The sequence below is a fragment of the Dermochelys coriacea genome, chromosome 1 (genome assembly GCF_009764565.3).
Source record: "Dermochelys coriacea isolate rDerCor1 chromosome 1, rDerCor1.pri.v4, whole genome shotgun sequence".
NCBI lineage: Eukaryota > Metazoa > Chordata > Testudines > Dermochelyidae > Dermochelys > Dermochelys coriacea.
In genome coordinates, this window is record NC_050068.2 from 207,627,861 (window position 1) to 207,653,769 (window position 25,909).

At 43.9% G+C, this 25,909-nt stretch overlaps 2 protein-coding genes across 8 annotated transcripts in view; one reads left to right on the top strand and one right to left on the bottom strand.

Moving 5' to 3' along the window:
* Positions 1 to 7,426, top strand: part of SIDT1 (SID1 transmembrane family member 1) — an 86,364-nt gene extending 78,938 nt beyond the window's left edge. For all 6 annotated transcript variants that reach the window (XM_038399243.2, XM_043512897.1, XM_043512881.1 and 3 more), the window contains 3 exons: positions 157 to 267; positions 4,102 to 4,215; positions 5,476 to 7,426. In XM_038399243.2, the coding sequence (XP_038255171.1) occupies positions 157 to 267; positions 4,102 to 4,215; positions 5,476 to 5,538 (288 nt within the window). In that variant the 3' untranslated portion in view covers positions 5,539 to 7,426. The remainder of the gene's footprint in view (positions 1 to 156; positions 268 to 4,101; positions 4,216 to 5,475) is intronic.
* An 8,759-nt stretch (positions 7,427 to 16,185) lies between these two features.
* USF3 (upstream transcription factor family member 3) overlaps positions 16,186 to 25,909 on the bottom strand; it is a 106,038-nt gene continuing 96,314 nt past the window's right edge. For both annotated transcript variants that reach the window (XM_038399188.2, XM_038399197.2), the window contains one exon: positions 16,186 to 25,382. In XM_038399188.2, the coding sequence (XP_038255116.1) occupies positions 18,925 to 25,382 (6,458 nt within the window). In that variant the 3' untranslated portion in view covers positions 16,186 to 18,924. The remainder of the gene's footprint in view (positions 25,383 to 25,909) is intronic.

Consider the following 25,909-nt stretch of genomic DNA (forward strand, 5'->3'; position numbering starts at 1 on the left):
CCTGTGCTACTGACTACACCCTCCTGTTTTCAGGGGTGTGCCGGGACTGTGCCCTTTGCTGTGATTGTGTGCACAGCTGGATGGTTCTTGGAAAGGACATTGTATGTTGCCTCCCTGGGCTGATTTTTGAGGCCTTGTTCTTTTTGATCGTTGCAGCTCCGCAGCTCTGAGAAGCTCCTGCCCATTCCACTGTTCTGCATTGTGGCCACGGCTGTGGTTTGGGCTGCAGCCCTTTACTTCTTCTTCCAAAACCTCAGCAGCTGGGAGGTAAAGGTCACACATTTATCTGTCTTGAGACCCATCTCTCTGTCTCTCTCTTCCTCCATCATTTCTGCTCCCTTGTCCTTCCCCTGTCCATACTTCTGAATATCCCTTTTTATCCCGCAAAAAAATGTTTTAGGAAAATGCGTCTGGATCGTTAATAACAGTACATGGCAAAGAAAGGGCAAACTCCTTCAGTGTATTGGAAGGATGGGGACTATTACAGACATGAGCCAAAAATAACTGACACTAGCACAGGAATAGCCAAGGGCATCATGTACCACACTGTTGATCCCATGTGTTCCTTATTACACTAACAGGAATTGAGAGGGTGGTGTGAAAGTGATCCAGAAAGAGTACTGACTGTTGGTGGAGAAAGAAAATATAGCTATACCTTGGTAGGTCTGTAACATGAGCTCTTGTAGAAGCTCACTGATCTAGAATTACTCCAGGTGGCTGTTTCTTTGGAGGGCAATGTCTTTTCTCCTGCTTCTGTTTGTATAGTGGGGGAGGGTTTTTGTCTTTCCAGTGTCTTTCTAGATTCCCCTATGCTCTGAATGCTTATCACGCAGAATTCATGATCCCTGAACACAGTGTTCATACAGAATATTTATTTAAGATTTTAGTCTGGAGGAAGCACAGAGCAGCTGATAAAGAAGTTAGCTTGTATGCAGTGGTGGTGTAGCTGTGTCAGTCCCAGTGAGACCAGATGGGCAAGATAACATCTAGTATTGGACCAACTTCCATTGGTGAGAGAGACAAGCTTTCCAGCTTACACAGAGCTCTTCTTAAGGTCTGGGAAAGGTACTCAGTGTGTCACAGCTAAATGCAAGATTGAGCAGATAGAATGTGCACAAATGACTTCTGCTAAACTAAAGGACCATTCAAGGTGAAGTGGCCCATTAACAACCCTGTAGACATAGGACAAAAGGAGAGATTAGTGGGTTACAGATTGTTGCAATGACCTATTATTAAGTGTCATTATTAAGACTATGGCTGAGTCTACACTATGGACCTTACAGCAGCACCGCTGTACCACTGCAGCTGCCCCGCTGTAAGGTCTCCTGGGTAGCTGCTCTATGCCAATGGGCGAGGGCTCTCCTCCTGCCAGCATAATTAGACCACCCCCAATGAGCGGCAGTAGCTGTGTTGGTGGGTGAGTGTTTCCCACAGACATAGCGCTGTCCCCACCAGTGCTTTTGTTGATGTAACCTATGTCGGTCAGGGGAGTGTTTTTTCACACCTGACTGACCGAGGTTTTGCTGACAAAAGTGGTAGTGGAGACAAAGCCCATGATTTTTAGTGTCTAGCAGAGTTATGAATTTAAGCTTCCAGGCTCATCTTTTGAAAGTGTTGTGCAGGTTTCCTTGAGGATGAGGACTGAGAGGTCAGATATGGAGTGATCATTCTGTGAAAAGTGTTCACCCACAGGTGACGGTGTTTTTGTCTTTTACCAAAATGTTTTCAAAAGACAAGCCTGGGAGCTTAAATTCATTCCTCTGCTAGACACCAAAAATCAGGGACTGAACAGAGACTCTGGATTTACAGCTTTATTACAATAATCTGTAACCCACTAACCCCCTCTTTTTTTGTCTTCCGACTGCAGAGGTGCTAGCAGACCAGGTTGTCTGGAATGGTCCCTTACAATATGTGCTAACTACTTTTGCTAAACAATCTGTTCCACCTTGCATTTAACTGTGTGTTTCTGAGAGTTTCTTCCCCAGTCATAGAGTTGCCAACCCTCCAGGATTGTCTGGGAGTCTCCAAGAATTAAAGATGAATGTTTCGTTATAGATTATGTCTTGTGATGAAACCTCCAGGAATACATCCAACCAAAATTGGCAACCCTATTCCCAGACCTGAAGAAAACCTGTGTGTGACTTAAAAGCTTTTCTCTCACCAATAGAAGTTGGTTCAGTAAGATATTATGTTACCCAGCTTGTTTCTTCAAAGTTTGTTAGGTTCAGTTTGCCACGAGGGGCTAGAGATGGAGACTTTATTTAGTAGGTCAAGTAGCTTAGAAAAAAGGATAGTAGAGAGCTGCACTATGGAGCAGTGAGGTCTTTTTTGGGTTGGTAACCACAGAGGGCAGAAATTTCTCTGAATGCTTGTAAGTCATTGTGTATATCTCTTACCTGCATAATGTTAAAAATCTCATAGACCCAGATCCCTGTACCACTGTAGTGCTCCCAGTATTGAGACCATGATGGTGTTGCCTGCACATGGAAGATCTCATTGAAATAGAAAGTTTTGAACTGCTGTTTTCAGTGGTGACAGGGTCAAAAGATAAAGATTGATAGGTGGGGAATCATAGTCACGGTTGGACTTTTTGTGCAACCTGTAAGCTAAAGGTGTCTGGAATCCAGGAGTTGAGTCTGTAGAGATTTGTTGCACGAATGAGCAAATGTCGATAGATGGGGGGTGGGGGGAGGGTGTTTTCAGATCAGGTTCTGCCCTCAAGTAGGTCATTGTTTTGGTTAATTCCAAGGGCATGTCTGGTGTTAGAAGGCTCGGGCAGTCTGAGGTAGGCAGAGGTTTGAATTTGTTTGCAGTTTTGTTTATAGCAGCCACAGGAGGGCAGAGAGTGGGGATGGATTTTATTCATGAGTATCACTGAGATGAAACTATCAAGGTCTAGTTTTGTTGTTTTTGTTTCTATTCCACTAGCACCTAGTGGCCCCAGCTGAGATCAGGGCTCTACTGAGCTGGGCACTGTACACAAACAGTGTAAGAAACCATCCTTGCTTTAAAGTGCTCACAATACAGTAAAAGCTGTTTTATCCAGCATGTTGGAGGAATGGGGAGTGCCAGTAAGTGGGGAAAATGCTGGTTAACTAAGAGGGAAGGAGCTTGGGTGTGGGAGGGGGCTCAGGGCAGGGGGTTGGGGCACAGGAGGTGGCTTGGGGTGCTGGATCCAGGAGACTGTCACCTCAGGCGACTCCCTGATTGCGGCTCTGCACACTGCCCCTGCCCCAAGTGCTGGCTCTGCAGCTCCCATTGGCCAGGAACCACAGCAGGGGCAGAGCCTGCTGGCGGAGGCAGTGCACAGAGCTACCTGCTGCGCCTCTGCTTAGGAGCAGCGGGGACAGGTTGCCGCTTGCTGGGGAGCTGCCTGAGGTGAGTGGCCCCCGGATCTGGCGTCCTGTGCCCCAAGCCTCATTCCAAACCCAAATTCCCTCCCAGAGCCCGTGCTCCACACCTCCTCCTTTTGGTGAAGTGCCAGATAAAACCGCTTTTACTGTATAAAGAAGATAGACTGAGTGGGAGGGGAAAACAGAGGCTGAAGGTCACTGGGCAGGTCAGTGGCACAGCTGGGTGTCTGAAAGCTGAAGTGGAGAAATTGAGACTAGATCTCGGATGCATATTTTTAACAGTGAGGGTCACTACCATTGAAACAAGTTACATGGGGTTTCGGTGGCTTCTCTATCTGGAAGATAAGTTGTAACTTGACCAGAATTACTGGGGAAGTTCTATGGCCTGTTTTATACCAGGGGTCAGACTAGATGGTCACCACAGTGCCTTGGAAGCTATGAATCTGGGAGTAGAACCCATGTCTCCAGACTCCAAGTCCAGTGTTCTAGCCCCTCTCTGTCTCCTCATGCTACTGCTTCACTCTCTCCCCTTCACGTTCTCTGCCCACTCACTCTTACTAAACAGATGCCTCTCCCCGGTGCAACTCTTTGGTCTGACATCCCACATGGTGCCGAAGGGTTAAGCCGGGGGAGTTTTGTGAAATGTTCGGATGGGCGATGCCAGCAACGTGCCATCCAAGTGTCTGTCCCCACTCTGTGTGAGAAAGAAGATATGGGAGCCTGCTCCTCCTCAGCCCTCTCTCCCTAGGAGACCCCGGCGGAATCCCGAGAGAAGAATCGCCCGTGCATCCTGCTGGGCTTCTTTGATGACCATGACGTCTGGCACTTCCTCTCAGCAGCTGCCTTGTTCTTCTCCTTCTTGGTGAGCTTCTCTCTCACTCAATCTCCTGCCCATTCCCCTTCCACCTCTCTCTCCTGCTCTTGTTCTTCATCCTTCACTCTATTCCCCCACAATTTCCCATCTTTCTTCTATTTCAGTCTAGCTGGGGCACATATGTAGCCTTGGCCGTGCTGGCAGCCCCTGGCACCTGGTGGTGTTGTGTTACGTCCTGACCCCTGTTCATACAGCCTGCTTCTGGGGAGCATCAACCCCTTCCTTGACTTGACTTGTCTTTCCACCTGCCCTGCTCCTGAGACTGCCCCTGCAAGGGGATGCTCCAACTCCGAGTTCAACAGCGGTGTCTCCTGCTGTGATTGGGTTGGCTCATTTTCCATCCCTCCACCCCCTTCCATTCTTTTAATTACTTCCTGGCCTGAAGTCCCCTTGAGGAGTGTGCCTGATGCAGCCATAATGGGGCGAGGGGACATTGCCCTTGTTCCTCTCTTCTATCCTCCCACCCTATCTGAGACTCCCTCTTTCTCAGCCGTCGCACTAGGGCCCTGCTGGGGACCCAACTGGACCCTCAGTGAAGCCCCTAGTATGGAGCTTTAGCCACTCCTGGGATTCCCTAACTAAAAGCGGCAGGTAAGTTGTATTAGCCAACTGGACTAAGCTTGCTGCCGTTCCTGACCTTGCTGTGTAATGCCAAGGGCTGCGCTGCCCCTGGGGGTGGGAGAACAAACTGTCCTTGGGCTGGGGGAGGGAGAGAGGCAGTGGAGAGGTGAGGTTGAGCCCTTGTCCCCCTGCTGCCTCTCCCCTGCCCCTCCTGAAGTGCACAGTCAGGAGGTGCAGCCAGTTTTGTTTCCTACCCAGCTGTGCGTTGCCTAGACCCACCCTGGTGGCGTTTGATTTACTGGTGTGTTGGCTTTTCCTACGACTTTAGTGCTGGTGAAGGTGCTGGGCTCTGTCCTGGGCAGAGAGGCCCTCTACTCAGCAGCCACAGAGCAAGTGCAGACTGGGGAGAAGCACAACAAGCTCCCACCACGGCGCCTCGCTCTGAGGATCATCTCTCTCAAGGGGAGAGGAGAGTTCAGTCTCCACAGCCCATTTTGGCCGCAGTCTCTCTGCTGAGGCACCTGATGAGGGGCCAGCCAGTGCCCATTCAGATGGGTTTTTTGTGAAGGGGGCACCTGTGTCACTGCTCGGAGGTGGCCTGAGCCCCCCCATCTCATGCCAAGCAGCTGGCAGTTAAAGCTATGTCGCGCGCAGGAGCTGTGTGCTGATCTCTCCCTCTCATTTTAGGTTCTGTTAACGCTGGATGATGACTTGGATTCTGTGCGCAGAGACAAGATCCCTGTGTTCTGAGTGACAGGAGGTGAGGTGGGGATGGTGCGCTTCATTCTGCTCAGTGGAAGGAGCAGAACCGGCAGCCAGCGTTGTCTGGGGAGAATGAACCTGTTGTTGTACAAACAGCACCGACACCCCAACCAGGTGGAGAGGGATGAGCAGGTAGATCCCACACCAGCAAATAGGAGGTTGCTGTAATAAACAAGGCAAGACCTGAAAGACAGACAGAGCCCTGCCTGTTCCTTTTCCCTGCCACTCATTGGATCAGATGTAGCCAGCCAGCATCCTGGAGATCAGTGCAAGGCAGGTGAGCAGTGCTTTGGCTGGTTCCTCTCCCAGTGGCTGCTGGAAGAGGGAGCTGTGGCCATGTTCATTAAAGGTAGTGTGTTCCTCCAGGGGTGACTTAAACTGTGTTCACCTTCTCCTGCAACCTCTGCCACCCTGAGAAAAGCCACCCAGCAGTCCTGAGCTGCCCCAGGGAGCAGTCTTTCTCTCGCTCACTGTCTGGCACTAACCCCAGCAGTGCAATGGGGACATGAGACACAGCGGGCTCCTTAGGTGGTGAAGAGCATCTGACACTAGCTCTTGATTCCTTTACCTGCCTTTGTGTTGTGCTGCACGTTCTCTCCCATGAGTATGGTCGTGCGAGGCGATGCGGGTCCCTGTCACATTTTGCAACTGTTCCCTGCGTTCCACAGGCCACTACTGTCAGCACTGCTGCTCTCCACATCTGACCACGTCCACAGGCCCCTGCAGCCAGCACCGGGAAGGTGTTAGCTCTCACCTTGTGCCAGCCTGAGGAGCACCTGCTGAGGCTACAGGTAGCAAACAAAGACCAGGCTCAAATCTGTAGCCCCAGTCTTTAGCTTGAGCTACTTCACCCTGCAGCTGGAAGAACCTCAGGCTGGTGAAAAGCAATGGGCCGAATGAACTGTTCAACCTGAAAAAGCAACAGCCCTGGGAGATGGTGCTCGACCGTGGTGGGCTCCTGCTACCCACGTCCTGGCAGCCCCAGATGCCGATGTGTTTGCTCCTCCTTGGCCTCCCTCCCTGTGCTTTTTGGTGGAGGAAGAGTTCGTGGTTGGCTCTTGCCTGGAGATCAGTTCAATGGTAGCTCCCCTCTTGCATCTGAAATGACATCCCATGACCCTAACACAGCGATTCTTCATTAGAGCACTCCCTTTTCTGTCCACTCCCTAAGTGGGTGTTTGGAAAAGGGAGCTGTGGAATTACAGCTTAGTGCAGTCATGCATCAGAGCATTGTCCTGTTCATACTAGTGGCAGTTCTGCTATTGACTTCAGCGAGAGCAAGGTCAGGCCCATAGCGAAGAAGCTACTTATGAACCTTGGTCTTTCAGGGCTTCTGAATTTACAACCAATCATTTGCTGTGGACTGAAAGCTAGCAAAGAAGGCTCCCACCACAGGAGAGAAATGTCAGTTTAATAAAATTGTGAACCAAACGCTGTTTCCCCTCAGCCCTGCTGCAGCCACAAAATAGATTCTGGATTTTTGTTAATGGCTTCTGCATTTTTACTGTTGCCAGAATTACTACATCATTAAAAACAAGAACAAGGTGTGAAGTGTTGCAGGCGCTGTGGCTGAAAGGTGACCCGCGTTGCTAATTTTGAATTTAAAAATAGTATCAATTACTGAGGCCTCCTGTAACTTTTTTTAAAAAGTTGCTATTGGAATATTGTTGAATTGTCAAAAAGGGGCGTGTGTGTGGGTGTTTAATTCTATGGTAACTCTTACACAGAGGCCCTGGGCCACTAGTATTTACTTTGGGGAAAAAGTCTACGGTGAAGTTGTGCTCTGAAAAGTGTCTCGCTCCTAGAAGATGTCCTATTGATTGGTTGAAATTTGTTAAGACTACAAATAAATGAATTCCCAGGCCTCTAACTTCAAGCTGGCTTCTTGTCTTCTGCATTAGAACCGATAAAAGTTGTGCAGACCCAATTCTGCCCTTACCCATACCTGTATAACCACACTACTGGCAGTGGGCGTATTTAAGAGTAGAAACTTGGATTGAAGGTTTCTCAAGTCAGGTACCCAAAATCAGTGACACCTTTTGAAAAGGTTGGCCTAATGTTTTGGAGAAACTGGGGGAAAGAAAACTGCAACCCCTCAACTGTTCGCCAGTCAGTTTTTCACTGCCTGGCACTGTTGGACTGTGAATAATCCGCATCTTTTACAAAATCTCCCAATAGCTCTCACCATATGTTCTTTGTTTAGAATAAATGACTCGGTCCAGGATCTGCTGCGCAAAGCTACAAAGAAGGAGGAGGAGATCAATATGAATGAGAGAGAAACAGGTTCAGAAAGGTCCCTAAAAGGGATTTAATTTTTTTTTTTTTTTTTTTGGACAGTGAGATCCCATATTAAGGGTGAGCTTTTACATGTACAAAGTTCATGCAAACATCATTAGATGTAGCCCTGCCTGTGTGTCTATGGTGCTACCGTAAGCAGTATCTGAACACCCCTCTACTTTGATGTAATAAGGAACTCACCAGCAGAAGTTGGTCCAATAAAAGCGATTACCTTATCCTTCTTGTCCCTGTAATATCCTGGGTGCAACATGGCTACAGCCACACAGCAGCCAACATCTCAGTCAGAGAGGGACACCCCTCTGTGAGTGCTGGGAGGCATGACAGAGCTGGATGCATGGGGACAGGGGGTGGCCCTGCTGTCAATTAGAACATGCTAGTGACTACCTTCTCATAGTCTAAGTCCACCCTCGAGGTGAACAGCCAGCTGCTGAGAGCACAGCGGCAGAGAGCAGCTTCCTTTCGAGGCTCACCCTACTTCCCTCATTCCAGCTAATATAGGGCTATCTCCTCACCCTTGCAATCACAGCCTGTGCTTAGAGAGTGGGTAGCCTTGCTCTCATGTGTATAAATATATATTTATATTCTGTGGCTCTAGCACAACCACATGGCGCCAATTGCATTCCGTGCTGGGCACCCTGTTACCAGACAGCTAGTGCTAACTTGGAGAAGGGGGCCAATGGGTTTCAGAGCAACAGTTAGAGGGATTGACAGAGACAGAAACATTCCATTTAGTTTGGCTAAATGACAAATAAAGGGGAACGTGAGCCTACTGTGCAAATGTGAAAGGTAGAACCACAATAGAGGAAGAGGAATTACACAGCAGGGTGTGGGAGAGAGCTAGCTCGAACAAAGGGCATGAAACTAAGGCAGGCTCAATGGGAGGAAAAGCCACTCACCCACCAGAGGTAGCAGGGGGATGGACTAGTCTCCTAAGGGAAGGGACAGAAGTGGCAATATTTGTGGTTTTTAAATCAAGCTTAGCACTAATATTGTAAATGTTCAATAAAGAACCATTGTGTATTGGCACCCATGGACAACTGAGGGGCTAGATTCACAAAGGGATTTAGGTGCCTAGGTGCTAAGGTACAACATTTAGCTACTTAAAACACCTGCTCAGCTAATGCCTAAATCTGGAGATGCCTAATGGCCTTAGGCACATACACTGCTGCTGGGGATGGCTCCATGGCACCTAGTGCACTGGTGCAAAGATGCCTAAGTCCTGATGAGGCTAAACTGTTCAGCTACTCACTCACACCTAAGCCTCAGTGGGCTTCACACACTAGCCATGCCCCACCTAGCTCATCTGCTGGGCCAACATTAGAGGTGTGTTGAGAGCATGCCCACCCCACCCAAAGGCCACCATTAGGCTGGAGACTATTATGATGTAGTCCAGTGGGGTGTAGGACATGCTCCTTAGAGCCCCACATTCCAGGACCCTTCTCTGCATCTATGACTAACTCTTGTGGGAAGTTTCAACAGCAGTGCTTGAAAGCCACACCCCAGAAGCCACTGGTTAGGACACATGTGGGGAAGGTTCAAGTCCCTGCTCCAAATTAGACAGCGTATTGGCCCCCAGGTTCTCCACTTCCTGGGTGAGTGCTCCACTGCCTGGGGCAAAGGGTAGCACAGCCCCACCATCCCCTTAGTGTTTTTTTTTTTTTGGCAAGAAAGGGCTGATGTGGTTTAGGCACCTAACTCACTTCCTCCTACCAGCTGAAGAAGCTCCCATTCAGCTTGCTGGCTTTTGTGGTTCCCATTCTTGGGCATTTATATTGGTCCCTGCATTGTTGGGCAAAGCTGGGCACCTTAGAGCTGTGAAGTCCACTAGATAGCAGGGCACCTAGGTATTGTAAATACTCAGCCTAAATCTCCCTTGTCACTCCAATCCTAGGTAGTCTACCCAATAGGTGTATCCCATTTGTCACCCCTTTTGTCATCCTCCCCTTTTAAACTATCCGCAGTCCTTTATTTTCTCTCTGTTGAATTTACATGTAGACTTAAAGTACAAACCGAAAGCAGTTGAGAGAAGCTTCTACCTAGTGGGTGCAAGGGGGTACTTTAATTCCCCTACTTCTTGCTGGGCCTCTGTTCTTCTGAGTTTATAATCTGTTTGGAGTTTGTGCACCAGTGAAACAGTAAGATGTGACCAGGCATTGCTGGTAGAACCTCAGTCAAGGAGTGCTAGGGCAGACTGATGTGAGCCACTTGAGAAGTGCAATAAAGCTCTCTAGGATACAGGCTGGACTTTGAAATGAAACTTACATTATCCATATGTAGAAAAAGCAATCAGATCATCCAGGAGAATTCAGAGAAAAGGCCATGCCCAACAACCAAGGGAATAGAGGGAGACACATGAGAACTACAGCCATCTGAAGCCAGTTAGCAGCAGGAGAGAAGAGTTTATGTAATTAGAAAGGGATGTAATAATCAAAAACTTAATTATCAAGGCTGAATATTAAGGAAAACTTCCTGAGAGTGAGATATACAAAGGAGAGGAAGAGAACAGTTTCCTAGGGTAAGAGGGAAGCCCCATTGCTTGGGACACTTAAAACTAAATAAATCAAAGCACAAGCATGACTCCCTAGGAAACAATCCCACCCTGGCCCTAAGGGTGGGAAATAAACAAGGAGATCCATTGATCTTTTCCATCTCTGATTTGTAAGATTCAATGAGGATTTTGTGGGCAGGATTCTACAATCAGAATGAAAATCTCTGTTTGCTGCCAACATTCCAATCCAGCTCAGATAAATTTAGGAACCAAACATCAATCACATATACTTTATCTCCAATCAACCGAGGTACTATGTGTGAAAGGTGCTTGTAGCAGGCAGATTTTCTCCACAGCTTCAGCAGCTGTGTTTGCAGCAGTAGCAAGCAAAAGCACCTCCATCTCATTGAACACTACTGTTGGAGGGCCTTGAAACCTCAGTCACAAAGGAATGGCTACTGCTACTGCCAGGAAACCAAACAGAAGTGGAAGAGCAGAGGAGAAATGTAGTGCCTCATTCTGGTGCTTTCTCACTGAAGAACAGTTGAGAAAATCTATGGGTTTGCTACAAGTGAGTCTATGCACCTGAAGAAGTGGGGGTTTTTACCCACAAAAGCTTATGCCCAAATAAATCTTAGTCCTTAAGGTGCCACCAGACTCCTCGTTGTTTTTACAAGTGAGAATGTCTCTAAAAATCTCCTCTGGAATTTCCTGAGCTTCAAATGTGTAATTTTTTTAAAAAGTATTGTTTAAGAAAAATTAATTTACAACTTTTTTTCTAGAAACTTGATATACTCAAATCATCCAAAAAGAACACAGTACACAAACAATAATTTTAATTTTTTTAATAAAATACTTTAATGTTCATATCTATACAAATAATTATTACAACCATTAAACAAAGTGTTACATTTAACAATAAAAATCTCAGAACTTTGAACAAGATCATGGTCTGGGATATTTACACCTGAAAGCAACACATTTGTAAAAAGATGCCAAAATAAACAGAACAAGATCTTATTTACAATTGCAAGATGTTCCTGATCATGTTTATTATACATTTCTGCTCTGGATTTCCTTTTTCCCTTGCAAAATAGTAGTGGGAGTTTCCACTGGGGCTATAATCAGGTAATGTACAGCTTGTAGTCGATTGTACACAGCAGAAAATTCTGGACCGAGTATAAATAAAATTATTACCTTATGGAAATCAAGAGCATCTTTGATTTCTTTCCTGTGGTGAAATCCATATCGGCATTCCTTCTCACTGTGTGTGGGGAAATGGGTACTGTACATTACCATTTTAGACATCCCCATGTTTGTGGGCTATGCAAGAGAATGGCATGACAAAGTTGGAGTCTATATTAAGACTGGGAAAATGGGACAATGTAGTGAGGGACAGGGAAATACCTAAACTTCTCTTATGAGGAATAGTTGTGTGTACACATGAACATTTAGCCACTAAAGGCGGCTACCCATTTACAGATACAGTGCATTGCAAATGATAACTGTTTATTATATTTACTCTATCAATGAAAAATGTGGTTATCTGCAAATAAACAAGTAATATGTTGCTTTACAAGTTGCACACTTAAAGTAACTGTCATTACCATGAATAGAAGAAGGTTCTGTGACACCATGGCCTTGTCTGCCACAAGAAATTTTTGCTAAAATTTCCAGCCATTGCTATAACAGGCTCAGCTGTCATGGGTGTTAGGAACTGCAGGAGTGCTAGGGCAGATAGGGTGTTGCAGCTGCTAGCCTTCTGTGTGATGTAGACCTGCTCTGAGCAGCATTAGACAACACGGTGCTTAAAACACTAGCACTCCCGCCCAAGTTACCACCGACAATGCTGGACCCGTGGTAGAAAGAGTGGGAAATATTACCAGAAAAATTGAGTGTAGATACAGCTAATTATTATGGGCCTTTAAACCATTTGACATCAAAACAAAACACTGGAAAAATTTGGCATAAATTGATCTTACTTCTACAGCCTTTCCTCCCAACCATCTCAAGTCAAAGGAAGATCAATTTAGGACAAGCCAGTTCTCCAAAAGGGGGAACGGGGGATAGAGAAAGGAGAATCACAGCTCTCAGTAAGTGTTTGGCTAAATAAGATTAAAGGACAACAGTAGGTCAGAAATAACAATTTGAATTCTTTTCTCTGGGTAGTCACTGGGTCTCTGGGATGCTGCCAGGCCCACTGGCTTTCTGAAATAGCATTACAGTCACCTGTCATGGTGGCAGCAGAGCACAGTTTTAAAGTGCAGTAGGAAATCTGTGCAAAATTCAGGCAGTACTGCTCACAGAGAATACCAGAGCATTTTGCAGAGATAGGTACTTGCATCTACGCCGCCGTTTAGTGATCAGAGAAGAGGAATAGGAGTAGAAAGATTTGTGTTCTAATCTGAGTCTGTTACTGACAGCGTGTGGTCTTGAGCAAATCACTTCACTTCTTTGTCTATGAGGTTTTTCTAGCTACTAAAAATGGGGATAAATACTTGCTCATTTTTGTAAGACACTTTGAGACCAACTCTTGATGAAAACTGTTAAAGAAGTATTATTATATAGTCTGCTTCAAACTGAACCTGGTCCTACCCTGATTCTTCAAGATTCCTCACAGGATGCATGTTAAAAGGAGACAAACATTGCACTAAAATGGATGGGACCCACTCCCTATGTCCTGTAGCTATTGTTTGTTGAACTGATCTAGGGGAAGCTGAAACTTATACACAGTGCTTACCAGATGTGGCAATACCATCACAGCGTGAAAAGAAGAAATACTGTGAAAGTTGATAGGCTCAGAATTCTTTATTATTATTCTTTGCTTTGTAAAATCCAGGTAATACTGCTTGTATCTTTCCCCTTCAATAATAAAAAAGTAACCAAAATATAGTTAGCACCCTTTGACAACAAAATAGTGCTCACTCATGAGGAAGAAAAAATTCCAGTTTCAGGGGTTATTATGAACTGTATGTTGGAGGGAAAGGAATTTTTAAATTGATTCTAAAAATACTTTGTCTTTTTAATTGTCAGTTGATACTTAGGAGAAACAGCTGCCAAGTGGCTGTTGGTGCCATAGATATTTCATGAGGGGAACATTTGCCTGTAGAAATTCCTATTTATATTTTAACTGAACATACTGAACTCATGTTGCTATTTAAAAAAAGGTGCTCTCATTTTGCATAATGCCTCTGAATTTCTGGTCTTTAATGTACACTGAAGATATGTAATAATTATAAAAATAGAGTTATCTGGTCAGAAGCCACTTTTCCAAATGAACTTGTCCAGAAAATATGTTAAAGACGTGCCTTACATCAAACTCTTCCCATTAATCTGAAACCTAAACATAACCATTTCAGTGTCAGAGAAAACAGAGATACTTGTTCCCACTGAAAGTACTTCAGATGTTAAGTCTTTCCTCTTGCCAATCCAAAAATGAACAGAAACACCTGCTCCCAGCTTGCACTGGAAAGAGTTTGCAGAAACACCACACTTACCAGCAGGGCTAGTCATTTCTCATGGTCACTTACACATTCACAGTTTGGCCACATATGTATATATCTCCATCCAAGTGTCCTGGTCCTGTTATTTTAATCAAACTAATCTTCATTTGCAATAAAAACTGTTAAAAGCTATTTAATTAAATTTAAATCCTCTCTACTGAAGAATGATGTTTAGTTCACCGGCATCAACAAGGCAGGAGAAAGAGAGAGGTGATTGCTTTCTCTTCTGCATTTCTTCACACTATCCGCTTTAACCAAAACCACCTGACAACTGTGAATCCTGTAACAAACCATTAGGCCTGGGTGTGAATAACGAATAATAATAGAAAAAGGTGCCTTAGGGAAGCCTGTGCTCTAAGGATACTGGAGAGGATACATATATATTTACCTTAAGGCAATATATAGAGAAAGCTTAGGGCTTGTCTACACAGGGAAGCTATTGCAAAATAAGCTAGGTTGTGAATTTGAAGTACAACAGCTACTCCACAGTAGCTCTCTGTGTGGATGCTCTCATTCTGCACTGAATGTCTTTTAAGTTAAACTGCTCAAAGGCACTCTTCAGTGCAGAATAAGAGAATATACACAGGAAGCTAATGCAGAATAAAGTATAACTACTCCAGGCTATGTCCCCATGTATACAATCTCCTAGGGGAGTAAGATGAGAAATATTTTAATTCATACAATGCCATTTTAGCACAATAAAACAAAAGGTAACTTTTTAGTTTGTACCCATGTTCTAGCCAGTATTAAGCACACAGTCACCTGTCAAGACCTAGCACTTGGTTGCTTGCCCCAAAGGATCAGAACTAAGTTACGACCAGCCAATTCCTGTTGATAGATTTACATGTTAGGGACAAACTTTCCTCTCATTTACGCAAGCGTGAAGCCCGAGTAACTCAGTGAGGTTACATTGCTGTAAATTTGGATTAAATAAGAGCAGAATTTGGCTCTCTGCAATTTGGCTTTTGACTGCTGTTCTCGTGGATAATTTAAAAACAAAACAGAAGAGGACCATGGAGAGGAAAAAGTTGATAGATTGATTTAGTACTAGATTGCCACCTTAAAGTAAGTGAGGTGGGCAGTAAATCCTTAATTCAGGCACCCATAAGGAATGTATGTTTTGTAACAATCTATCTGGTCACTGGGAGGTTGCTGTTAGGAAAGCAAGTGCAGGGCCATTTCTCCAGGTAGAAAATGATGAGCCCTTTAAGAGGGAAATCCAGAAAAAGCTGTTTCAGGGGAACAGGCAATCTTTCAGACTGATTAAGCAGCCAAACATTGACCCCTTTTTCAGAAAAAGGATGGAGTGCAACAGAATGGCCAAGAGATATTCAATATGGCCCTTTCAGAAGGAGAGGGTCCATTACCAAGCTTTCTAGTTTGTTTTTATGCTTCCTTTCTTTTCTCAGCAGTCAGCCAATTCTGATCTCACACAAACCATCAATATACCAACTTTAATGTGATAAATGTCAGCAGGATAAGTTAAAATATCATTTAACTACCCTTAACTATTAGCCATATATATATGGCTTACACTGGAATTTGATCAGAGTTCAAAAGAAAGTGTTGTGAACAAGATGGGGAAAAGACAGATGGAATTTCCCCCTTCTGCACTCGGTAAGTAGTTTCTACAAAAGTCACTAGATAGTGGCACTATGATTACATATCAAGTATCAATAGGGGTAGCCATGTTAGTCTGTATCCACAAAAACAATGAGGAGTGTAAATTACAGATGCAGGCACAAATATACAGACACATGAAGAGAAGGGAATCTCTTTGTGTGTCAGTACATTTATGCCTACATCAGTAATTTTTACTCCATGTATCTGAAGAAGTGGGTTTTTTACCCACAAAAGCTTATGCCCAAATAAATCTGTTAGTCTTTAAGGTGCCACCAGACTCCTCGTTGTTTTTGGGATTACATAGGAACTACCGTGCTCTGCAACTGTACTGCAGGATTACGTTCTCTAAACAGTATAGGTTTCTTGATAATTACTTTTGAGCCGTGTGCCACAGGAATGCATGGTTCCTGCAAAGTTACAGGGTCTTTATGTCACTAAAGACACCTGTATTCATACTTAGACTATCGGTGTCATATGAAATGGGGCCACTCTTTTCTACATTCTTTGTAGGTGGGCAGTGGGGAGTGTGGGGCAGTTTAGGTTATATGTAAAATTACTATGCTATTTGTTTACATCCATTCAGAATAAAATACACAACAAGCAAAAAGATTGCCCTGCATCCCCTGAAGAAAACACAGGACCTAATTTAACCCTGGTATAACTTCAGTGAAGTCAATAGAGTTATATGAATGATGAATTTGCCTTACTAATTTCACACATTCACTTCAACTTTCAGAGGCCTCATGAAGCAATTGAGACTTTGTAGTGTGGAAACTGCAACGTGAAGCTGTTCTATATGAATGCCTGGAATGATGAGTGGGAATAAAGCAACACCTAGGAATTTAAAAAAAAAAATTAATCTCATTTTATGAACGTGACCCAATCCTCCACTGCTTTGTCTCTTGTGTAGCCACTTACATTTGTGAGTGTGAAATACTACCACATCGGCATGGCTGTGTTTTACACTCACTTTCACAGGTATAAATGCCGACATAAGCGGTCTCATGACGCAGGTCAATGGCACTGTTCAACATTATGGAACTTGTTCCACGGCATAAGGCAGGGCATGGGACATTACAGTATTTGAAAACTCGAGACAAACAGTGATTAGCTGAACCTCATAAAACCCTTCGGATGTCCAGTTAGTCACAAAGCTGAAACTGGTGGCAATTCCTACCCCTATCATTCTGCATAAACCAGTTGCCTCAGGCTGTGGCACTGACTTCTCATAGGTTCTACCTTTCAGTGTAACCTGAAAATGGAACAAAAACATGTTTACTTTGCAATAAACAAACTTTTGCAATTTTTATTTCATTCGTTGTTTCTGACAAACACTGAAACTTGAAGCACCAAATACGTTCAGTGCCCTCAAGAGACTTCCCATTTGAATTAGAACGGGATTCCCAGTTTGAGACAGAACCATTTCTCTTTACTTTTCAGGCTGAAGCACAGCCATTCATACCAGGCCATATATAGTGTTACCAGTGAAATCACCCTCAGGACAGATTATAGACACAGGGCCTGATTCTCATATACACTAAGGTCTCCTTGCATTTGTGCCCTCTTTAAGACTCCTTTAATATGCCAGAGCAGTGCAAAGAGGACTACTATATATGAGAATCAGATCCTCAGTCTACCCCCAAAACTGGCTTCATCCATATGGGGCCACAGCTGGGGTGAACAAAGAGACTCCTTTTTTTAAGCATATCCACAAATGAGAATGGGCTAGGCGGTGATGGTTCATAGCCACGACGGGGTGTGGCCTGGCCTCCCCCATCCCTCAAGCATTTGGCAGCAAACACAGGAGATCATGCTGCAGCTTTCAGGTGCAGGCCTATAGAGCACTATACAGCTCAGTACACCTAGTGCTGCTTGAAGCATTTTGCCTGCACCTGGTCTGCACAGGAAGGATGCCTCAGAGAAACTCTGGCTGTTACCCCTCATTGTGGCCCCAGCTTGATCCTAGAGTTTAGGGAGATAGGGATAGGAGGGCTGGTGGAAGCAAAAATAGAAAACATCTGGAGTAATGGTTTTGGATGAATACAAAAAAGACTTCTGCCTTCCTTCAAGATAATTATGTTGCAGTAGTTACTAAATAAATACCACTTACCTAGGTCTGTCCTCATTTTCACTTAATGAAATGGGACCATACAGTGTACAATTCTTTTGCAAATATTAAAAAAATTCAAAACAAAATCAGTCAACATCTGTCCCTCTTGTCCTTCCCCACAAATCAGAAAGAACTTCCCAATATGCTGTATGTTTAGGCATTGACACATTCATCTCTCTGCCCCACCCACAATCACACTGGGTTATCTAAAAGGTGCTATTTAAGTGCAAAGTATTAATATTAAATTGGGCCTTGATCCTGCCATTCACAGCGAGTGGGCAGATTGCTGTGTCCACAGGGAGCCCTATTACCTTCAATGGGATTCCATGTAGGCATAGCAGTTTGCTCATTTGCTGTGAATTACAGGAAGGGTCCTTAATCCAAAGAACTGAGGAAAGCGGACATAGATACAAGAACATGGATTACAAGAAAAAAAAAAAAGACTCATAAAGAAAGTGCTAAACAAGGTATAGTTAAGATACCTTGATGTAACTTGCAGCATACAAACAACTGACAGATGACAAAAAAAAAAAAAAAATGGACGGCTGTGTCTATGTTGATTACACTAAAAGGGGTAATAAATTATATTAAAAACTCTATATACAGTTCAGCAGGAATTGATGCCATTCCAAATACAAATCTGAATAAAATTCTTCTCCACAGAAAGTGACAGCAAATCAAGTTTTAAGGGAAACTGAATGTTTTAAAATAACATAAATGTTTTACTGCTGCTCAGAAGCTGACCCTGGAAATATACATACAAATTTTTACCTGATTAACTCTGCCTTAATTAGAATGTATGTCACAAGCTTTAACAGACAAAAAGCCAATGTCTCTATCAACTAAAACTGGCTTGATACCAATTTGACTTAAAGACCAGGTATGTTCCAGGCTCTTTAAGATACTTTACAAAAAACCCCAAATTCTAAACAGTTCACTTTATCTTCTGGACAAGTTAATTAACAAAGAATTAAAATAAAAACTCAAGGACTTATTTCCTCCAGTCTCATCTCCCACAAGGCTAATCTTTTACTTGGTACTTTAGATCCAAGAGCTGAAAGTGTCAGTTATTCTGGAACGATCAGATTTTTGAATGCTGTAAAATCAACATTCAATATTTGCACAGCTCTAGGTGTTGCATTCTTACTGTTAATAATAAGAATTGCTATAGGCACTGGTGCTTTAAAGTTAGTAAGTGGGTGGATATACAGTATATATATAAATACAGAAGTACCCACATATATACATACTTTTAGACAAACAGTGATGCTATGAATGGTCTCTTCAAGGATGCCTTTTTTTTTTTAAATATAAACATAACCCTTCAGACTAAACCGTCAGTCTATCAATTTTCATACAGCTGAACTACAATCATGACCTAGAATATGGCTTATGTTGTGGGCAGGTCGGTTTGAGGATTGCTTGGAAGAATCTGAAGCTGACGTGTTTGCTATTGAAAGCAAAGGTGACATTGCTGAACCATCTGGAGGAAGAGCTGTGGCTATTTCTGGAAACAAAGATGTCAAGTTAAAATTGGATAAGTGTGACGTATTGGTCATGTGCATTGGCGGCATATCTGGGAGAAGAGGAAAACTTGGCTGAGCAAAACCAACTGGTCTGGGAGGAGATAAAATGGATCCAAATCGATTGTTTAAACCTCCGCTACTGGGCTTTTCTGTGCTTGGATTAGGAAACATTTGATTGGGAAAGTAAGGGATAGAAATGTCATTGGAAAGAGTAGGATGAGCAGGAGAATAAGGCGGATAGAAAGATGGCAGTGTATTTTGAGGATCTACTGGGATTAGGGCTGGTGTTCGGGTGGCACTGGGCTGAGTAACCGGTGGAATGAAAGAAGTATTGGCATTTATTGGTGGATTCATACTACCCTCTGGAATAAATGGGAATCCAAAATTTTGAGACAAAGCATGCTGGTCAGGGGCTGCATTATCATTAGACACTTGAGGGCCATCAGACATAAAACGGACAATGCTGCCTCTTTTTTCTATCGTAGATTGTTGGCGCCCAAGGATCATACTGCCACCAGTAGACAGGGGAAGATGGGGCAGACTAGGGTCAAATACATTGCCATGTCTTTGATTTCCAGATCGATTCCTTTCAGGCTGGCGGATTTTAGAACCACTATTATCCTGCAGAGGATGCCTTGATCGCTGAGTAACTGAAGAATTTGGTTGACGAACAGATGGTTGCCCTTGCTCAGCATTCCCATGAGAGATAGCAGGGTGTGGGAGAGCTGGCCGGACAACTCCATGAATGTTGCTAGAAACAGGTGTATTCATGTGGCTCTTGGTTCCATGATTGTCAGTCATTCTCATGGGATTGGACTTCTGTACAGAAATATTTGGGCTTGTGTTTCGACCTTGAATATCTCCTGAAGAAGAAGAACTTGAAAAAGGAATATTTAAAGAACTATTCCTAGTATTAATTGTACCCATAGACATGTCACAACTTTCTCTATTCTGACCTTCACCATCTCTTCGAATGTGGACGCTCTCTCGTGCTGGGGGACAATTGTATTCAATTGTGGAGGATGCACTGCACTGCGTATTCCTCTGATGTTCTGAAATTGATCTTTGGCTTCCACTAACCTGATCTCCAAGATGAGGGGCAAGTAAACTCTGCATAAAACTTTGGTGGCATGTATTTTCATTGTCCCTTGGCGGAAGAGCATTTCCCGTTGGAATACCCCGAACCGGTTGATAGGGCAATCTCTTTTGTCTCTCTATGGGTGGCCCAGTATTTTGACTAATTCGAAAAGTTTGTGATTGCATGCCCCTGAGGGATGATACAGAGTTACCAATTTCACTATTTCTTGAGGCCTGTACATCAAAATTGCCTGTTGGCTGTTGGCTGGCCCCATTTGGTTTGAATGTCTGACAATCAGAAAGCCGTTGAACTTCTGAGCCAACCGCATGGTCTACAGATATACGACTCTGCATGTTATGAATTACCAAACCTTTATTTCTAGAAACATCAAGGTAACTTCTCATTTCAAGCTGGTCTGGAACCCTAGAGCCTTGAAGGGATATCCCTATTCTCTGTTCTGAATTAGAAGGTGTCTTCCCAATAAGTGCCTCTGCAGAGTAACTAGAAACTCTGTTTCTTTCTTGTCTATGTGGGGCACAGGTCATATCTGATGGCCTGGTTACAATACTGGGCTGGGACACCATTTGTTGCTCCAAGCCCCTGGCGGTCAGAAGTCTCTGCATCTGATTATGTCCAGATACATGTTCGGATGAAACCCCTGAGCCTTGCTGTCTGTTGCCAACATCCTGTTGCTGATGATGCATAATATCTTGATTTAGATGGTTCTGAGGATGGTTATGATGGTTTCTGCTTGTTGAAGGGTTTTCACAGTTCTTTTCAGGCTGGGAAGCTCCAAAGTGCTGCTGCATCTGCTGCTGTATTTGCTGGTGGTGGGGATGAGGCTGTCCACTTTTTTGCCGAGTTTGATCATTTCCATGATGCTTCTGCTGTAAAGAAAGTTGACTCGCTTGGGTTCCCTGGACAAGGCTTCGTTTCTTTTGCATTTGCACCTCTTGCTGTATTGCTCTTTGTTGGTGGACACTGTGGGATTGAGAATGGACTGAGCTCTCTGCATGAGGAACATGGTGCTGTAGCTGATATAAGTGATGCCTCTCTCTTAACTGTCCAGCCTGCTGTTGTTTTAAGTATGGGTGGTTACTATGAAGATGAGATACGCCTTGAGCAGGTACATGCTGTATAGGTTGCAGATGCTGACCTCCTGTCTGACCTTGCTGCTCTGAAATGGATGGCTGAGAACTGCACTGAACTTCAGTTTGCCTCAAAGCAGAGGTCACAAAGTTGTTGTTGGATGGGAATAATCTGTTAAGACCATCTGTGTGCCCTTGATTGCTCACTGACACAACTGGATTGGATGAATTAGGAGGTATCTGACTAACCAACATTTGAGTTTGGTCAGCAATACTGTCTGGTGTTCGGTTAGTCAATGCCACGCCTTCAAGCCTGACAGGTGTTGTCTGACACTGCTTCTGCCTCTTTGCTGTAGAAAGCAGAAGGTCCTCTTGGACAGCACGTTTAGCAGAGTCTTTGCGACTTTCATGGTTTTGCTGCTTTAAGTGTGGTTCCTGCATCTGTGGAGCCTGCATGGTGTTTGCCCTAATAGCACTCAGTTGATCTTGAACATATTCAGTCATCATAGCTGATCCTAGAGACTGATTGACATAGGAACTAGATGATATGGACCGAATCTCTGTGGCAGGAACAGCTGCTTGCTCTGAAGGCTGGGATAAACCTGAGCAACTAACAAGGGGGTGGATGATGCGACTTTGATGTATGAGATTATTTACACTTAAACTGGTTACATTTGGTGACTGGGAAGTTGAAACCTGTACAGTATTTGATGTTTCCACTCCTACAGAACAGCTTGTTTTTTCCACTGGTCTATCAACATTTGTTTGCACTGGATCCTGAGCATGGAATTTGTTTGGTGCTGCTTCCAGCTGTCCTACATTAGCTTTAACTGTTTGTGGTTTAAAAGGCTGCTGCTCACTTTCCAAAGGTGCAACTTCAGAAGATTTAGAGGCAGCATCCCTTAAATTAACTTGTATCCCCCCTCCACTTTTTTCAAGGTTCTCTTGGTCAAAAATAGCTCTTGCTGCAAGAGCTACAATGTCAGTTTGCTCTGAAAAAGTGCAACTGTTACATGTATTTGTTGATGTGCTGCTGGTTACATCTTCCCTAGATGTGTCTGGCAACATGGATGCAACTGAGAAGCCACGACTGCTCCCAGAGCTAGTTGACATTGGAGAGTCCGCCTGCCTGCTAGCAATAAGAGAACCACTAACAACCTCTTGATCGGAAATGCAGGAATGATGTTGCGTGAGAGTGTCACCTTCAGTGTTCATTAACAAAAGTTCCTGCTTCTCAGGCAAATCAACATTTGATTTTATTGTTTTAGAGTTTTCTGGGGGGAAATCAGAATGTTCCACCTGAAGTGAAAAGGAGGGTTTTAGCATCGCTGTTCTTTCTTTAGTAAGGTCAGACAGCATTTTGGTTAGACCTTGTCCCTCTAACAAGTCTGTGGTTTGAATTACAATTGATGACTCTTGCCCAACACTGCAGGTCTCTGAAATGCTTTCTGCCTCAGAAGCATGGTCTGTCGTTACACTGTTTTGTGGTGCTAATGCCCCAGAAACCTGAGAAATTGTCACGTGTACTTCAGTGGCAGAGGACATTGAGATGCTGGTGGTAACACACGATTTGGAAGATTCTGAAAACACAGAGTCGGGTAATGGGTTATTCCGAGATGTTTGCAGAAGAGCAGTGGAATCTTTAGAACTTGATGGAACCAGTACAAATTGTTCTGACATCACAGATTCTAGTGGTGATGAACTCGGTACCTCTGTTGAACTCAGCTCTGGTAAACTCACCATCTGTTCAGAACTCAGAGTCTCTTTGGATTGACAGTGAGAAATGCTTACATCAGTTGGTGCTGCCACGCTATTTGCTTGTGATACAGCTAAGGCTTGTGATACTACAGGAATGTTTTCAATGAGTCGTTCACCATCTGAATGCTCTGCTGTAGCTTCCAGATTAGTGCAATCAAGCTTCCCTGCATCTCTGCAAGGATTCACTGGACATGATGCTTTGCTGTTGGCTGCTAAATGCTTTTTAGTACTTGTCTTTTTGTTTATCCTTTTTGATTTTATGTTTGATGGCAAACCAGCAGAAGCTTTTTTTGGAGAAGTGTTTATAGAATTAGAAGCACTGGATAACACTGTTGAACTTTCAGTAGCTATGGAAGATGCTGCAGAAGTTGGTAATGAAACACAGTTAATTGGGGCAATCTGGCTGCTGGCAGTTGTTGGATTAGTAGGCTGACTAAGGGACAGCTGTAAACAGCTTTGCCCAGCCATTTGTGATATACTCTGATTGAGGTTAGCTAAAGCACCAAATGTATTGAGGGCAACATTGGTATTCGGATCTTCGCTAGTGGTAGGTTGAATAATTTGCATAGGGGCTTGATTTGAAGCTCCAGATGAGGACATCATAGGTTGCAATGCAAACAGCTGTCCATTTAAAGAAATAGTCTGAGGCTGTTGTTGATTTGACATTGTAACTGAAAAAGTTTGTGTAGCGCTAGAAGATGGTAAAGAAGGTGGTCTTGGTAATATATGGACAAGATGTTTCCCTCCAAAAGTTTGTGGAGCAGAGGCATTTTGTACAGAGCTGTTAGAGCTTGCTACTGGACTGGCTCCATTCACAGGAACTCTGAGAGAACCAGGGGGCTGGGCAGAGAGGAGAGGAAGAGAATTCTGATTAGCTGCTTGTATAATTACAATCTGTTGACTAACAGTTTGGCTGGGGACTTCAGCTCTCACCACTGGGGGACATGGAGTCGTGTTAGGAGGCTGGAGAATTATGACATTCTGATTAGCTGGTACCGCAGTGACAGCTGACCCAATTGTCTGAGCCATCTGAATTACCTGCATAGCTGAATTCAATGGAAAGATGTTTCCAGCAGGTTGGGTTTTAACCTGTGGTTGAGTGATTAATGGCTGCATAGGTACAGATGGGCAAGAGGGCAAGGAAACAACAATTTGTTCAACTGCCTGCCCATCTCCAGGCACAGAAGTATTCAAACTGATGCTTGGAGCCAAATGTCTGTTATGGGTGGAAGATATGGTACCAGCACCATTAACTGGCTCGTTTAACAATGCAGTCATAACACTGGACGGTGTCTGGGTTAATGGCTGAACAGTGTTTCCTGCTAGTTGCAAAGTAGTCCATGTGGTTTGTGTGATTCCAGCTGAAGAGATCCGTGTAAGGCTACTCATGTTTTTCAAATCAGAAGTGCCAACACCTGAAGAGCCTGAAAAAGACCAACAGTTGTCTAATGGACCAGCAGGCAGTGTGCTTATTGCTGTTACAGCCTTAACAGTTTCTATTGCGGAAGTGACAGGCACCCCAGCACTACTTAATAAGTCTGTACTTTTGAGGATGTTTACTGAAGGGAGGCTATCCACAATGGAGAGTCTCACAGATGGGGTACAAGTGGTATCAGTTGCTGAAACGACAAAGCTTTCTTGAAATTCACTTCTAGGATCCTGTAAGCTTGAAGAGGTCACATTCACCTGCTGAACTTGAGAGGCCTCTACGGTGGTGTTAGAAGGAATGCTGATGCTATGCATGATTGTTTTTTTCATTAACTTGGTGCATTCTTGTCCATTTTTAATTTTGGGGACATTTTGATCATTCTGTGGTGTGCTATTTGAGGAACACTGTAATTCTTGTTCTGTCCCAGACTGAGAAGCATTCTGTGAGCTTGCAGTAGCAGAGGTAAGCATGTCCTGCTCGTTCTCTGAGGTGGAAAGCTCAAGCATAGTCTCAGCAGGAACTGGTTGACTGGACGCCAATGGAGAAACTGTGGTCTGAGACCAGGGCTTGTTTTCTGTGGGGTAAACACCAGAAATGGTCACAGGAGTCACTAGGTTGCAAGTTCTCTGAACTGGTACAACATTGGCTGTTTGTTTTTGTAAGTTATGACCAACATTAAAAGTTATTCCCTGGACAGATGCCCCCTGGTTATTTCCACCAGGCTGACTCCCATTCGAATAGACAATAATGTTCTTTTGAACCTGATCGCTAGGAATAACAACAGAGACCTTTGCACTTTTGAGATTCCCTTTCCAGTGAATTGTGGGATCATCATACAGGCAAATGTCATTTGCTTTCAGTAGTTCTATGTATCGCCCATTTTCCTTCTGGAGTTCATCCAACTGTTTCCGGAGCTTTTTTATCTCTTCAGCTGCAAAACAGTGAGAATACAACTTTACAGTGGTGTCATTAAAAATGCTAGAAAATATTATTGTCATCATGTGATTTGGGAAATAGACTCCAAGTGTCACTGTAATAAACTGTTAATATGACATGCTGTCTCTAAAACCCGAACTTATAAGGGCTTCTAAGTACAACCAAGTCTCTTTTACAGTATGGCACCCTACCACCTTCATGCTCAGTTTAGCAATGTCACACCAGAGCACTCAATCACTGTAATAGACAGAGACATTTGTTTTTCCATCTAGGCCATCTATTAGTGGATTAAATCATACTGGAAGTTTAGGACACTTGATGAAAATCTGTAACAATTGAAAAAAGCACTGGCACATTAATTTGTCTTTTCTCTGTGGCCAAACACTTGTAATGCATTTATATTGCTAACTGCATTGGTATTCTCTTGGCTTCCCAGTTCATTTTTACATTTTATTAAACCCACTGTAGTATTTACACAGAAATGGGCAAGAAAATATTTTTGCAATGGACCGAGGGACAGGT